Below are 14811 nucleotides of genomic sequence, written 5' to 3'. Positions count from 1 at the left end.
TGAGCATGAGCATGAGCATGAGCATGAGAGATCACCCATGGTTGCCCCTCCGTTGCTGAACAGAACCGTAATATCCTTTCAGCACTACTTATCATAGGCTTCGACGATCTAGTGATGTCTCCCTTATCAACAGCATGTATGAATGCGCTGAAAAGATAAAACACCATGATTGCTAAAGCTAGATCAGTTCCGAATAGGTAACAGTCATTGGCCACCAACGGCGCCCGCCATGTCAGTTTGTAGATCTCGATTTTAAGGGACGGGAATGTTAGTTAGCGCAGGTTGCTACTAGGGCAGCTGATTTACTCTGTGCTTACACCCCACGAGCGCCAGGAACCTGAAAACTTGTTAGTAGGATAGGGTGTTTGGTCAGGATTCATCATAGAAGATGATGATGCGACCCAAAGTCATAGTGTTTGTTGAAAGGCATTATATTTTATTCTCAAGGTAAACAATCGGATGCTGCGGATGAGACATTTCCCGTTTAACTGTTGTTAAATTTTAAATGAAATGGTTTTATCTTAGACAACCGGCTGTGGAAAGATAATGCCAAATAATGTTTATTTATATAATGAGGTGTTAAACGCAATGCTGCAATGATAGCGTAGTCTGTTTTTTAATTATATAACCATTTAATTCATAATTTTGTTACGGAATAGACGCTACGAACTCAACCATCAAAAGCCTTTCGATCTTCTTTCTGTTTGCTAGATAAGGTATTGATTTTCGTTGCCTCTCGAGCTACGATGCTATGGAGAGGGCTTAACACACAAACAACCGACGTCGAGCCCTCCGAGCTACGGAGCCATGGGAAGGTCTTTTCAACACAAAAAGACTCGCGTACAACACGACGTTCTTGATGAATCAAAATAATGTTGTTACGCGATAAACCTAACGAACTCGGATCGTTTTTATTGAAAACTATATAAAGAGAACAGAAAAACTCATCGGCCAACGAACGCGCGAACTTAAAAAAAAAATAATAATAAGAAGAAAACGAAGAACAATCACCCCATGCACACAAACAGCCACACAAAAGAGACGAAAATTATCACGAAAAAACAGGACTGCGCGTCCCCAGAAGCACTGCATTTATCTGAGATTGCTGCTGGGAATTCTTGGTAATAAACGAGCCGTTTGACAGATGTCCCTATTTTGGGCACAACTATAAAACTCTCACAAATTTCATGATTTGACTTGCCCACTTTGAAAGGTTTTGTAGCTTAGTCCATGCGTCCACCGTAGTTGAATTTTGAACCCGGACTTCCCCAAACGAGGGGCGGGACAATAGTAAGAAATTAAATATTTTAATTAATTAACGGTCAAAATTAACAAATTAAGGCAAAATTAACTTTTGTTTACGACCAAAACAACGCCACCTCTTTTCACACCACATTGATTTGGCAGCTTGACATTGCGCGGGATATTTGTTGTTGTGTTTGGTCAAATTTTGTTTTGTTTTGATTGCGTATTTGCGTTAACCAAACAAAGGGCATTGCTCGCCAGGAATCTGCTCCAACAAGCCAACTGGTTGAACTCCTGCCAGATGTACATCGCTTTTACTGCATCGGAAAGTACAATAATGCCAGTTCACTTGGAACTGTGGCGTTCCAGATCCTAACCTGCCTCCTGAACGTGGTCAACCGGATCCAGGCAGACAACGTCCTACATCATTTCCATCGACATGATTAACTCTGGAAAATTAGCTGACTCGTCCCCACTGGATGATCGCAAATGAATTCACGGGGCTTCGACAAATCGCCGTGTCTGTTTTCGAGTGCAAACTGGCCTCCAACCCTGCCTTCCCAACATTTACAGCACCGATTTCATGGATTTCGTCTTGGAAGAGCGCCTGCACCTGAACATCAACGAAGAAGCCATCGAAGACGATCCAGCGGACGTACGTTTTGTAACCGGAAGACCCGGAATATGAGGATGGGCCAGGACCAAGAGCCAATTGTGGCGAATTATGTAACGATGTAAAATTACGTAACTGTTCCAGACTTGGTTCCAGAGAAGTGGTTAGGACGGAAGATGCCTGCGAGAGCAGAGTTTTCGGTAAAATTATTTGGGTAATAAAAAGCGAACACAAAAAAAACAACAACCAAATCATATTTTTATTTGTGCTAATAAAAATGCATTTTCACCACGCAACGTAATATCCACACAACACTAAAGAATATTATTCCGCTTTATTTTGATTTTGTCTAGTCCTAAGAAAGAAGAAACTTCGGTTTGCCCTTTCAATCCTTCGGGAAGCAGCACCGTTTTGTTCTCCAGCTGCTCATCGCCATTTTGTCAGGTACATCACCATGCCCGGTTCAGAATCCTCAGCATAGGTTCCACCGTAATCATCCGCAACAACTCTGCCGTGTGGGGTTCATGCTTAAAGAAAAAATCTCCGCTTCGTCCATCTGGAGCCGTTCCTCGTCCAAATTGTTCTGCTTCTTGCTTCGCTGCTGCTGCGTCCACCCATTCCCATTAAGCAACACGTCTGCATCAGCTGCTGCCTGTCCAGGTTCTTCTGAAAGGGCACCGCCCGCCCATCCGGCCCGCCGTCATCATCCACTGGCAAACGTCGTTCATTTCCGGTCGTTTCACCGCCGGCTTTATCACAACCGGTTCAATGGGACCGTCCAGGTCCTTTTTAGCGGAACCGTTATTCGTTTGCTGTGTGACCAGATACCGGGAGGCCAGCAGTGCGGCTGGCACTCGCTCTAGGCCGGTCATCTCGGTCAGCAGCCGGCTGATGGGCACCGTCCAGCGGGGACACAGGATTTTGGCGTAGATTGTGTGCGATCCGAGCGCGGAACAGGTTGGGTGCATGCTTAAAGAATAATTCTCCGTTCCCCTCAGCAAAGCCATCGTTCTGGAAGCAAAATAATGATGCAAATGATGAATGCAAAATAATCTCTTCCTCCGGCAGCATCTACTCTACCAGCGGATCACATCTTTTCTGCATTCTCCGTAAATTTCACTTTATCCATCACCACTTTTTTTCCAACGCTTCACGGAATCCAAACAAACTTGACAGTTGAGCGCGCGAAAGAGAAACAAACAAAACCAATGTTTAGAATGCAGGTGTGGCGCTGTCAGATGTCAAATGACGTGAGGTATTTAATTCCTTAATATATTAACTGCTAAAATTAATTCATTAAGGCCAATGTCGCGCCCCTCGTCCCCAAACGACGTAGAATATAGGGTAACTCACACAAATTGGCCAACTCACACAAAAAGTTTTAAAAACTCTGCCATTTTCCGTTACTCGATTGTAAGAAATTTTGGAACGAGTCATTTTATGGGAAATTTAATGTACGGACCTCGGATTCGTGATCAGGGCCAAAAGTTACCTCTTAGGACAAAGTTTCACGCAAATCGAAGAGGGGTCGGGGCCACTTTTCCCGATTTCGTGTGGGTGGTAGAGTATTAGCCTATAACAAAATATCTTAAATATTGAACCCGATATATTCTAAAGTTTTTACGGTGGTGGGCCCCAACTTTAGGGAGCCCTTTTATGCCCTGGAACAACCCCGATAGAGCAATCAAGAAAATTGCCATACTCACAGCGGATCCGATAATTCGAATGGATCTGCATTCGCTAATTGGAACGCCTGACAGCTGTCAAAAGATTGAAATCACGTGTTCAGAAATTGGGTCCTAAAATGAAGCTCAGCTTGCTGATATTATTGTTTACAGCGATAAAGCTTATTTTTCTGAGTACAATGACCCTTTGTACGACCACAAAGAGTTTAAAATGGATTTTAAAATCAATTTTGAAAAAATAACCTCGCGGTCTTTCTGGACAGAAAAAACTCCTACTTGACAGCTCGTTCCAAGGGGACCATAGTTGATCCATCGAAAAAATGTTGTCTTGTCATTTTTTTTTTTTTTTGAAATGAAAAAAAAGTGATCAGAAATGGTTTTTAATCGTGTTTTTTACCGTTGTACATAAAAATTTACATAGGGCATTAGTACCCAATTGTCCAACCATGGTGTTAAAACGTCAACAACAGTTTGACAACTAACTTGACGATTGAATGCTTTTTAATACAAATACGTTCGTTGTTTTCCACACAGCTTTGTATGGGTTAGTGATTTAAACCTACTCCCGCATAAATATTTTGAACAGTTCAATTATGGTGACAAGTTATTGTAAGATGTTAGCTGGACTCGGTCACTGGAAACGACCGGCGACTCAGTGACCGATGAAATAGGCGGCGGGCCAGATGCGGGCATAAAAATGTCAAAATCTCTTCCCCCCTCACTTCGTCTCACCGTTCAGCTGCAGCTTTGTTGACAAACAAACGGAGCACGCGGTCGCATGATGGCGGCATCGAGCCAGAATTAGGGGTGATCATGTGATTAAAAATGAAAGTTTTTTAAGAAAAATAATATTTTTCCGACCGAGTAAAAAAATTGCGAGCATGTTCAAACAATTATTCCGGATGTCGGAGAAGTGATAAAAAAGCAAAATTTTAATCCATAATTTTTCTATAAATTGAATTTTTTCACTCCAACTGGGAACCCCTAGGTCTATCCACGACCGTTTCCAATGACCGTGAGAAGATGCCAGAAAATCCAGCTACGAGCTAAATCCACAATAACAAATCGACCATTAGTACAACTTAGCCTGACATTAAGTCAACAAAAGGGTAAAAAACCTGGAATTTTTTGGAAGTGGCAGCTGTTTCCCAGTCAACTCAATCGGAATTTTGAAACGGAATTCGTGAACGATTCGATTCGAATTAAATTCCGTTTAAGAATTCCGATTGAGTTAACTGGGTATTGGCTATGCACGAAGTGATTTGTTTACCTTTTCTCGACACCCGTAGCAAACGTCAAACCATACAAAATTGCTGCCGGATCTTTTCCGGGAGAGATCCGCTGAGGGTCTTTTACGCAAATGGACCGACGTTATACTTTCCCATCCGATAGAAGGCCAGGAGGATAAGGCGGGAATCGAACCCGCGCCCCATAGCTACTAAGTGAGCGGCAGCCGAAGCCTCTAACCACCGCGCCACGAGGCCCTCAAATTCAATTCGCATCGTATACGAATTCCGTGGCAGACGCAACAACAGATTCGAACACAGAAACGTCTGTTGCGTTTGAAACGGAATTCGTATACGATTCGAATAAACACTAAAACACCAATGGTTTGACACCAACTGTTGTCAAACGAACGGGGTCACTTTTGACACTCTTTTTACACGGAGTTCACAAACACTACCAAACGTTTGTTTTGATAGTGTGCGTGAGCGCCGTGTAAAAAGTGACAGCTCTGCAGCGATGGTGATGCGTCTGGTCGGTGGAATTAGGTCTTTCAAAGAGCTGGAGTCCCTGTCGAAGTCAAGATCAGCAAATCACGACAAGTCGGATTCGTAATCAACGTCATCAAACATATCAAAATGCAGTTTCCGTCAACAATCTTTTACTTCCCTACGATTTCCCTATCGGTTGCGTTTGCTTCCCCAGCCACACGTACGCATCGTTGGCTTCCTGTTCCAGCAGCAACGGTCCCACTTCGCGCAGCACCCGTTCGTGGTACTTGTTCACGATTTCCACCTCGCGTTCGCTCATCAACGCCACATCCATCAGCTTCGTTTGCAGCGGCACCACCGTATTGGTGTGGAACGTCAGCGCTCCCCGTCCGCCAAAGTCGTGAGGTGCGTTCGCCTTGACGACCTGTACGATGTCCTCGATCCGGATGCCGAACTGGCTCGCCTCGTAATATCCGGGCTCGTTCGAGGTGAACATGTTTTCCTGCAGACCTTGGTTGCTCGGCGTTGTGGAGCTCACGATCGACGGCGGATATTCGTGGACACCCAGGAACGATCCGATGCCGTGGCCGGTTCCGTGACCGTAGTCCAGGCCAACGTCCCAGAGGGCGCGTCGTGCCATCGCGTCGAAGAACGTTCCGGACGTTTTGTTTGGGAAGATCGCCGTGACGAGGCTGAGGAATCCTTTGAGGACCCGCGTGAACGTTTCCTTCTGGAACGCGGTTGGTGTTCCCATGTGGATGGATCGGGTGATGTCCGTCGTGCCGTCCCAGTACTGACCACCGGAATCGATGAGGTAGATGTTGTCCCGAGTGATCAGCGCGTCCGTCTCTTCGGTTGGGCTGTAGTGGACGATGGCTCCGTTGGAGCCGAACGCGCTGATGGCAGTGAAGCTAAGATCTACAAAGTTTTCCTGAACGCTGCGGAACTCGCGCAGCTTGGCCGCTCCGGACAGTTCCGTGACGTTGGCGGAATCAACGGTCTCCTCCAGCCAGTGGAGGTACCGCACGACAGCGGCTCCGTCCCGTACGTGCGCTTTGCGCATTCCTTCCGCCTCTACGGAGTTCTTGACCGCTTTTTTGCTGGCGATGATGCTGTACAGCTGAACCCGCTGATCCGCCGGAATGTGCGCGTAGATGGCTTGACTGCAGGAGGACGCGATGATCAGCTTGCCACCGTCCTCCACGTAGTCTTCTATCCCGGCCAGGATCTCGCCGTAATCTCTAACGTTCACCGTGATGCCCTCCGATTTGAAGTGGTCCCGAATGGTTTCGTTGATCCGGTCCGGATTCGTGAACAGCATTATCTGGCTCGGGGAGACGATTACGTACGCAAAGAAGACGGGATTGTAGCGGATGTCCGACCCGCGGAGGTTCAGAAGCCCTGGAAGAAAGTTTGTTTGAGTAATCGCGCGTGAGTCGGGTTCTTGGTTGCTTACATACAGGCTATTTCATCGAGACCGTTGACAACGATGGCCGCAGCTTTGTTGGAAGCGAGTTCTACTCTCAGGTCGGCGATCTTCTCGGACGATCGTTTGCCTGAAAAAAATAGATAACATTCTGTTGTCTGGATAAAAATAGTTTTCAGTAGTCATCGAGTCTCTTACCCGAATACTTAATCTCCAGCGGAATCAGCGGTCCCGCGGTTTGCGCCGGTCGGTTGTTCCAAACGATATCCACCAAGTTCCGCTCCAGCGTGATCAACCGGTTTCCGCCGGTCGCTAGTGCCCTCGCCAGGCGGTCAAATTCCGTGGAGGAGATCAAAAATGGATCCGTTCCGACCTGCGAGCCCGCTGGAAGGTGCTCGAGCAACCACTGATCCCGCGACGGAACTCCCGGAACGCCCTCCTTCATCAGCGTCCAGTGCGCGGAGTCGAGCTGGGCTTCCGCCTGCAGGTGGTACCGGGAATCGGTCCACAGGGCTGCGCCCTCCAGGGTTATGATGGCCGTTCCGGCCGATCCGGTAAAGTTGGTCACGTACTGGAGGCGGCGATCGTGCAGGGAGAGGTATTCGGACTAAAAATTTAGGGAGTTGCGTTATTTAGATGTTGTTTTGCTTCATTTAGACTGGTATTACGTTATGAGCATCAACCGAGGGTACGATGTACGCCGTTACGGAGTAGTCCTGCATAAGACTTCGAATCTCGGTGAGAATCTCCTCCATAGACTTTGGAGTGTCATCAAACATGGAGTCGTCATCGCCGTTCAGTGCTCTGAAAGAATCAGGAAAGACGAATTTCAGTAAATTTAAATTTAGACAATCGATATTTCGTCAAAAATTGACGACTAAGTGGCATTTGTATCGCTGATAAGAACCTCCAAACAATACAACCCTCATTTCCCTTGGACTCTCCAGAATTGATAGCCCATCAAGCCCGCGCGCGATTCTGGTAGTTAAAATTTATATCCGCTATTAAAAAAAAGTCAAGCAGAAAAACCGTCCCAGATTAAAAACCGAATTTAAGCACCCTCCAGGAATCCATCAACCGCTGCTCATTATAATGAATATTGGATGCTTGTTGATACGGGCTTAATGGGCCGTGTGTACACCATTTATTACTCTCAACTCGGTCTCGCGATTGTTGTTTTAAGCTCTGTGCCGAAAATAAATGATTGATGCAAAATCATTTACGCCGAATGACGCGGGGTGAGAGAGGGACTGGGGTCATTTGTCAAGTGGTGCATTAATGGTCATGACAAGTGGGTGTTACGGTTCGCCGATGGTTTATTGTGAAGTTGAAGCCATTTTATTTTATGTTTCGTAATCCATTTTAAAATAAACCTCAGCAAAAAAACAGAATGGTTAATTGTTTAAATGTAGCCCAAATAGTCCCATATCCTGACTGTTCAAAACAGAATAGCTTTTCGTAAAAAATACGATTAAAGTTATTAAAAATGAGAAAAGAAAGCAGATCTCGATGATAGATTTCCTGAATGAAACTAGTTTAAACAACATATTTGGACAATTTTTCCAAGAAAAAATGCCACAAAAATGGTAAAATGTTCCATACTAATAAAAAAAATTAAAAACACAGTACGAAAAAAATCTAATAGCATTTTTCCCTCAAAATTCAAAAATCGACGCTGTCGTGCTATCTTGTCGCTCGTCGCTTTTTGACGTTCCAAGAAAAATGCGTTCTAATGTTTGAACTTGAACAAACCAAAAATAGCCCACGCAAAGTAAACAATAACATACACTTTTTTTTAGGAGGAGTCCCGGGTTATAGTAACAAATGTTTACGATAATCGGGTATGTACGTGTGTCAACCGCGTTCTGACCTGAAATCCTTTTGGCCAATTGTCGCACTTACAGCAATTTTCAAGATGTGTCAAGATTACAATGCAGTTTTTTCGGTTTTCATTGAATATCTCATGATTGAAATTGAATTTCGAGGACCTGTGAAGGTCAAAGAGGTGAAGCATTGTGAGCTGCTGAAAGTTTGTCCCAAAATGCACGTGCGACAAGATATCACGACAACGCCGATTTGAAGTTGAGGTACCGTCATCAAGGTTTTTGCAATAACTCAGAATCTAATAAATTAAATTTAATGTCTTCGTGTTCAACAAAGTTTGCTTGAAAAAACAATTTCTGAGCCCATAAAATAAAGAAAAATAGCAATTTAATAGCTATTTAAAATTGAGCTGCCGTCATCTGAAGCGAATCGGAACACGTGGGAGGATTTTGTGCATTTGAGTTGTTTCACGCAAAATGCGTCTAAAAAATAATTTTAAACTGATTTCCTTTTACAATTCGGGGGTTTTTTGCTATAAACCAAATTTCCATTTTTTGCTTTTTAAGTGTTTTCAAAACCACCTTAAGTCAGGGGTATTAAGGGGTTACATACATGTAAATCGGCATACATTTCAGAGATTGGTTTGAGCACACGCTTAAACTTTTTTCAAATCTGTTTTCAGGGCATTGAAATATACATTTTCATCTACCAATGAAATGAATTTGAACACATTTGGTTGTGTCTACGTCGAGATACAGCTATTTGAAGTTTGCAGATTTAAAAAAACGGGTGCCACGATATCTCAACACTGCTTTCATCGGACTGCCTGCGTTTGTGTTAGATTAGATTAGATTAGATTAATATGAAAGTTTGTGATTTTTTACATGTATGCAACCCCTTAAAAACCACCCAAAAGCAAAAACTGAACATTTGGTTTATTGGACCTTATGAAAAAACTCCAGAATTGTACTTGTTGTTTGATGAGTTTGAACATGTTGTTTGAGAGACACCGTTTCAGTTCTATTTGACCCAATGTAACCCACAAATATAGACAATAACAATTAATGTACAGTAGTAAAGCCCTATGATCAATTATCTACGAAATCAATTGATTTTGACCTTTTCTAATTTTATGGTTTTTTTTTTTTTTATTTGGCTCAAACTTTGTGGGGGCCTTCCCATTGACCAAATAAGCCATTTTGAAACACAAAATGTGACCAAAAATCGATTTTTGCGCACATCGAGTCAATTTTGAGAGCAGATTCAGCGGGCAAAATTACATGGAAAAACATATAGTTGGATAGTTTGTTGAATTTCGTTACGGTGGTCCCATTCATCTTTCCCTTGAAAATTTGGCAATTTCAAACGAAGATATCTCGAGTTTAAAGAATAATATCCCTGGGAATTTTTATCGTTTATAGTGCTCTTTCAAATGCAACCTGGCGATTAAAATTTGGCCTGCGCCTTTTCGAGATATTTGAGTTTTAAATCTGCATTATTTTTACCTTAAAATAGCTGTAACTTTTTACCTTCAAGTCCAAATTGACTTGTCAATAATTAAAAATGTTCGGTTTTAGTCCTCTAAAAGTGCCTCGAACATCCCTTTTCACTAAAACTTAACCCTGAATTACTACGTTCAAAAAACTGATCTTCGAAAGTTGCCCAGATGCTTTCTCTAAATTTGGTCGTAGAAGGCGCCTAATTTTGAGCCAAACCAAAAGTTGCCACGAATGGTCCAAAACTCCACCATTTTTCGGAAAATTCCATTTCAATCCATTTAATTTTAACAGCTGGACCACTGTGCATTGGTTCACCCGTACAAGTCTCCATACATATTCGGCAACTGTACAGTGTACATCCAAGAACGCTACGTAATATTCGAAAATTTGTAACTTTAGAAGGAATTTTCTGATTGATTTGGTGTCTTCGACAAAGTTGTAGGTATTGATGGGTTCAAATCCAGGCTCGAACCAACACAACTGATTATAATCTTTTTTTTTCTAGATTCGAATGCTTAGCAAAGGGAAGGTGGTGTATCATCACAAGCTGGACCTTATCACGACACCTTAGGGAAGGCAACCTATGGTAACATTTACCTTAACATGTTAACATCAAGTTAAGAAATAGCCACTAAATCTGCTTGTAAACGCGGCTCCGATACTCTTTATGGGTCATAGGAAAAATTTACTTTACGAAAAATTCCCGTGTTTCGCTTTTAAAAAAAAGTGTCCATGATTGCCCATTCCTGATTTTTTTTTTTCAAATGTTCAGAAAATTTATAAAATTGCACAAGAATCATTAAAAATTGGACTGTTGGTAGCTGAAATACAGCGAATAAATGAAAAAGAAACAATAAAAATTATTTTTTAAAGTCTCATACAAACATTCCCACATTTTCAAATGCTAATATCAATGCCAATTGGCCCCAATTTTCAATGTTGAGAAATTAAACATTTGGAAAATTTTATGATCTTTTCGAAAAATACATTTTAAAAATGTGAAATCAAGACTAACATTTTAAATGAGCGTAATATTGAATCTTTGCTCTTTTGAAATGTAAGTGTTGACAGTTTTACAAAATAAGTTTTTTGTAAAAGAGAAAATAAGCAAACTGGATATAGTTATGAGAGATTGCTTAACCTGACAAAAATACGAGGAATTCACCTATACAGTCGACTCTCTGGCTGTCGATCTTCTCGATATCAATAATTCTCCATCTATCGATGAATTCCTCAGTCCCTTCAATCTGCATACTTCAATTATCTTCATTCCTCGATATTTTCCCTAGCATGAAAGATCTCTTCCTCGACGGTCCCTTGGATTCATTTTGCTTTAAAAATCTCTTCCGGTTGTCAATAATTTCACTTTCTCATGGCTTGCATAGACATTTTTCTTGGCGAAACGAAGCTTTGAAGGGTGTTTGACATTAGCACATACGTGGAACTCCGTACAAATTCTCTCTCAAAAAGTATGCCCGGAAAGATTTGTCTAGTGGTATAATAAGGATTTTGTCCATGACATTGTCATGGCATCCTTTGACCAAAGAAATTTCACTATACCAGATAGACAGAAACCAAACGTAAACAATCAAGCTCTGCTTACGGATGCGAAAAATTGTATTATTTAATCGCAGCTGAGAGGTATTTTCAACTAAAACATTTCAGCAAGTAATATTACTGAAATCTTACTGTAGAAGCTTCCTTTAAGCACATAGGAAAAGTTGTTGACCCCGTCAAGCTGCTTGAAGAAACACGACTGTCTGTAGTACATGTCCAATGACCAATCACCAAAAACATTAGCAGCAACTCCACAAATTTTGTTGGATTTATACTTGCGTGAAACCAATATGGAAAACTTATAAGTAGGTTTAATAAACTTAAATGATTTAAACGGCATTATATCTAAAGAATCTTACGGATTATTCCATTTCCAACCATTTTTTATTTATTTTGTAAATCGTTTTGATTGACTGTCCCAGTTTCATCCATGGATTACTTTGATTGTGTTTTGACAGGTTTAAACCAGAGTTTCACCGGGCAGCAATATACGAGAGGTATAGATTTTGAAATATTAATGTTTTACACAGTTTTGAAACCCCTCGATCCCATCTGGCAGAAAATCTTGTCTATTTGTTGCAGCTCTCCACCGCCAGAGGCAGGACCGTACGATTCTCTCTTTTTGAAATTAAGTTCCACCTATGTGACATTAGTTTGTTTTTGTTTGATGGACGTTGCCATGATTCTCTCCCATAGCTGGGTATCAAGAAAAAAAATATTTTCAATCGAGTCTTCATTTTGCATTGTTCTGTAAACTGATGATTCTCTTCCTCGACGGTCCCTTGGATATTGACAACCAGAGCGTCGACTGTATCAAGAAAGGCCGCAATGTTTATTTTTCAAAATTGGTTGCTCTACGTGTCACGTGTCAACGTGCTCTTAAATGAAATAAGCTTTATCGATGATAAGATTAAATTAGCAATTTAAGCTAAATTATAGTACCCAATGCTAGGAATTTTAGGTAAAGTTATATAAAATTTCACCATGTTTAGGGTAAATTTTTGTGTGTCACCTTTTTGCGGAAAGATTTTAATTTTTTCTGTTCAAATTTAAAAAAAAATCTCCAAAATTGATGTTCAGAAATATGCATTTGATTTTTTATGCTAACACATTAAAAATGCATCGAAAAAATTGGTTGATGAAATCCATGGATTGATTTTCCGATGCAAAATAAAAATTGTAGAGAGTCACGCTTTCGTGTCTCAACCATGGCTTGTCATTTAAATTTTTGTAGGGGGAGAGGGGGTAATATGCACCCTTGCGGCAAAATGCACCCCCTGCTTTTCTCGGTATTTGGAAGAATTGTTCGGGAAAAATTCATAGAAAGCTTATTATTGCTAAACCATACTGGAAAAATTTGAGCTTCGTAGTATAAAATCAGCTTAAGTTATTTGCAAAACATTAAAATGTTGTGTTTTCATCTAATTTTCATTGAACTTTCATTATGATTTTTGGACAAAATAAAAAGCATTTATTGATATTGTATGTTTTGAGGTAGATAGTTTTAGCCATAATCTTCATTATTCTATAGACAGCTGAGTCCAACAACATCAAAAAATGCATTTTTAAGTAAATTTTCTACAAAAGCGTAGTCGGGGCTAAATGCACCGCTGTGAAGCTCTTTTGTAAAAACAGCGGTGTCATCTAGTGGTGACTAGTGAAAACTACTTTTACCCTGTGCATTTTGCCCAATGTTGCGGTGCATATTGCCCCGCATGGTTGTTTGAAATGAATCAGAAATGTTTTTAGAAATTTGATGTTTTCGAACAATTTTGAGGTTTTAAAAGACTTTTTTCACCTAGATGACGAAGAATAATAGTTGGTTTAGATCATAGAACAAAATTCTTCCACAGTAATGCTTTAATGGATGAGAAATCACAGTTTTCCCTTAGGGGGTGCCCCTATAAGGGAAATTCTCTTCGTCCAATTTGCAAATTTTCACAATTCGAACATTTTTTTTGCAAATGTTTTGATTAAAACTTGCTTGCTCACTTCCTATCAAGCTATTTATTCGCTTTTGAGAAGCTTACAAACATTTCCATGTTTTAACTGGCAGGTACCTACCATCAAATCATTAGGTCCAATAAACCATCAACTTTGTAGTGCACTTCCTAATGAAACTGTTTACAACTGCACTGCATCTTTTTCCGTGTGCGTGCCACTTCTCAGTACACAAGTCAAGTAGAGCTACTACTACCTACAATCGAATTCACCGGTTTGTTATTGCTTGCTACTCACTGCAGTATGCTGCTCCACGCCATAGTAATTGAAGGTAATTTACATATGGGCCCAATTGAATCATGCACATTTCAAGATTCGTTTCACGTCCACAACCCAAAAAGAAGTACCGTGCATTTGCTTGGCCAGGTCTTCAATTTCTATGCTCTACCTCGTGGCGTGCGAGAGCATAACTCATAATTGCCTTACCTTCCCAAGGCCACTCCGCAGCCGACGGCGATGATGAGCAGGGCCGAGACCCCGATAAGGTATCGTTTCCTGGTGTTCTTCATGGTAGTAGCTGCTGGCGGTTGATGCCGGTTCGACGACGATCAGGAGGACGACGACGGTCAAATGGACTGCCCAAGTGGTTCTTCACCCTGCTGCTGGCCAACGGCAACTACGGCGACCATGCCACCACTCCGAGGTTCCAGCTGACCGAGTTGACCAATTTTCAACAGATCCTCGTAAAATGGCTCAACTTCGTTCCGAAGGCACACCATCAACCTCAAGTTCTTCAGGGATTGCTCGGGCAGGTCGATGTGTTCCAGTGACCCAGTTGGGTGGTTGTTTCCGTTTCGGGGACCTTTCCGTTGGAGGTCACCTACAAAGCGTGAGGACGAAGACCGCAAAGTGACCGCGACGGCAAAGCTTCAGCGTGGAACTGAAGGCGAGCTCTCTAGCTGCTAGAGAATGGTCAACGCTGGTCAACGATATAGGGCTGGCTGGCCGGCCACCACCCTCTCTGAGATCGATGGCGGACAAAACAGCAACGAAGACGACGACAACGGTGGGGTTGTGTTGTGGGTTTCTATTTTTTTTTTTTTTGTTAAGAGGTGTTGTGATTGTGTGCGAGGGAAATGGTTGAAAAGGAATTTACTTCCTTGGAAGGGGTTTCTAGGAGGTGGTTGAGGATTATGAATGAAAGCACAGGGCGATTGAAATAATGAATGAGATTAAGGTTTATTGGCTTCCGGCATCGTATTTTTTATGATTCTTCGTGCTCAAGGTCACGTCCAAAAACAATTTA

At 41.9% G+C, this 14811-nt stretch overlaps 2 protein-coding genes across 3 annotated transcripts; both read right to left on the bottom strand.

The window, feature by feature from the left end:
* Positions 1-2117: 2117 nt before the first annotated feature.
* LOC119765023 lies at positions 2118-3158 on the bottom strand. Its single transcript, XM_038248058.1, has 2 exons — positions 2939-3158; positions 2118-2869 (listed from the first exon to the last, which is right to left on the bottom strand). The coding sequence occupies exon 2, from the start codon at positions 2863-2865 to the stop codon at positions 2500-2502; it is 366 nt and encodes a 121-aa protein (XP_038103986.1). The 5' UTR covers positions 2866-2869; positions 2939-3158; the 3' UTR covers positions 2118-2499.
* A 2253-nt stretch (positions 3159-5411) lies between these two features.
* On the bottom strand, positions 5412-14542 carry LOC6049209 (xaa-Pro aminopeptidase ApepP). 2 transcript variants are annotated; one of them, XM_038250476.1, is made up of 5 exons: positions 13992-14542; positions 7353-7488; positions 6883-7291; positions 6719-6835; positions 5412-6659 (listed from the first exon to the last, which is right to left on the bottom strand). In XM_038250476.1, exons 1-5 carry the CDS (start codon positions 14072-14074, stop codon positions 5437-5439), a joined length of 1968 nt encoding a protein of 655 aa, XP_038106404.1. In that variant the 5' UTR covers positions 14075-14542; the 3' UTR covers positions 5412-5436. The 2 variants fall into 2 exon arrangements, with proteins under 2 accessions (XP_038106404.1, XP_001866008.2); XM_001865973.2 differs by having other exon boundaries at positions 6719-6814; positions 13992-14541.
* Positions 14543-14811: the final 269 nt, after the last annotated feature.

The sequence above is a fragment of the Culex quinquefasciatus genome, chromosome 1 (assembly GCF_015732765.1).
Source record: "Culex quinquefasciatus strain JHB chromosome 1, VPISU_Cqui_1.0_pri_paternal, whole genome shotgun sequence".
Taxonomy (NCBI): domain Eukaryota; kingdom Metazoa; phylum Arthropoda; class Insecta; order Diptera; family Culicidae; genus Culex; species Culex quinquefasciatus.
This window is presented reverse-complemented; position numbering and strand designations above follow the sequence as displayed.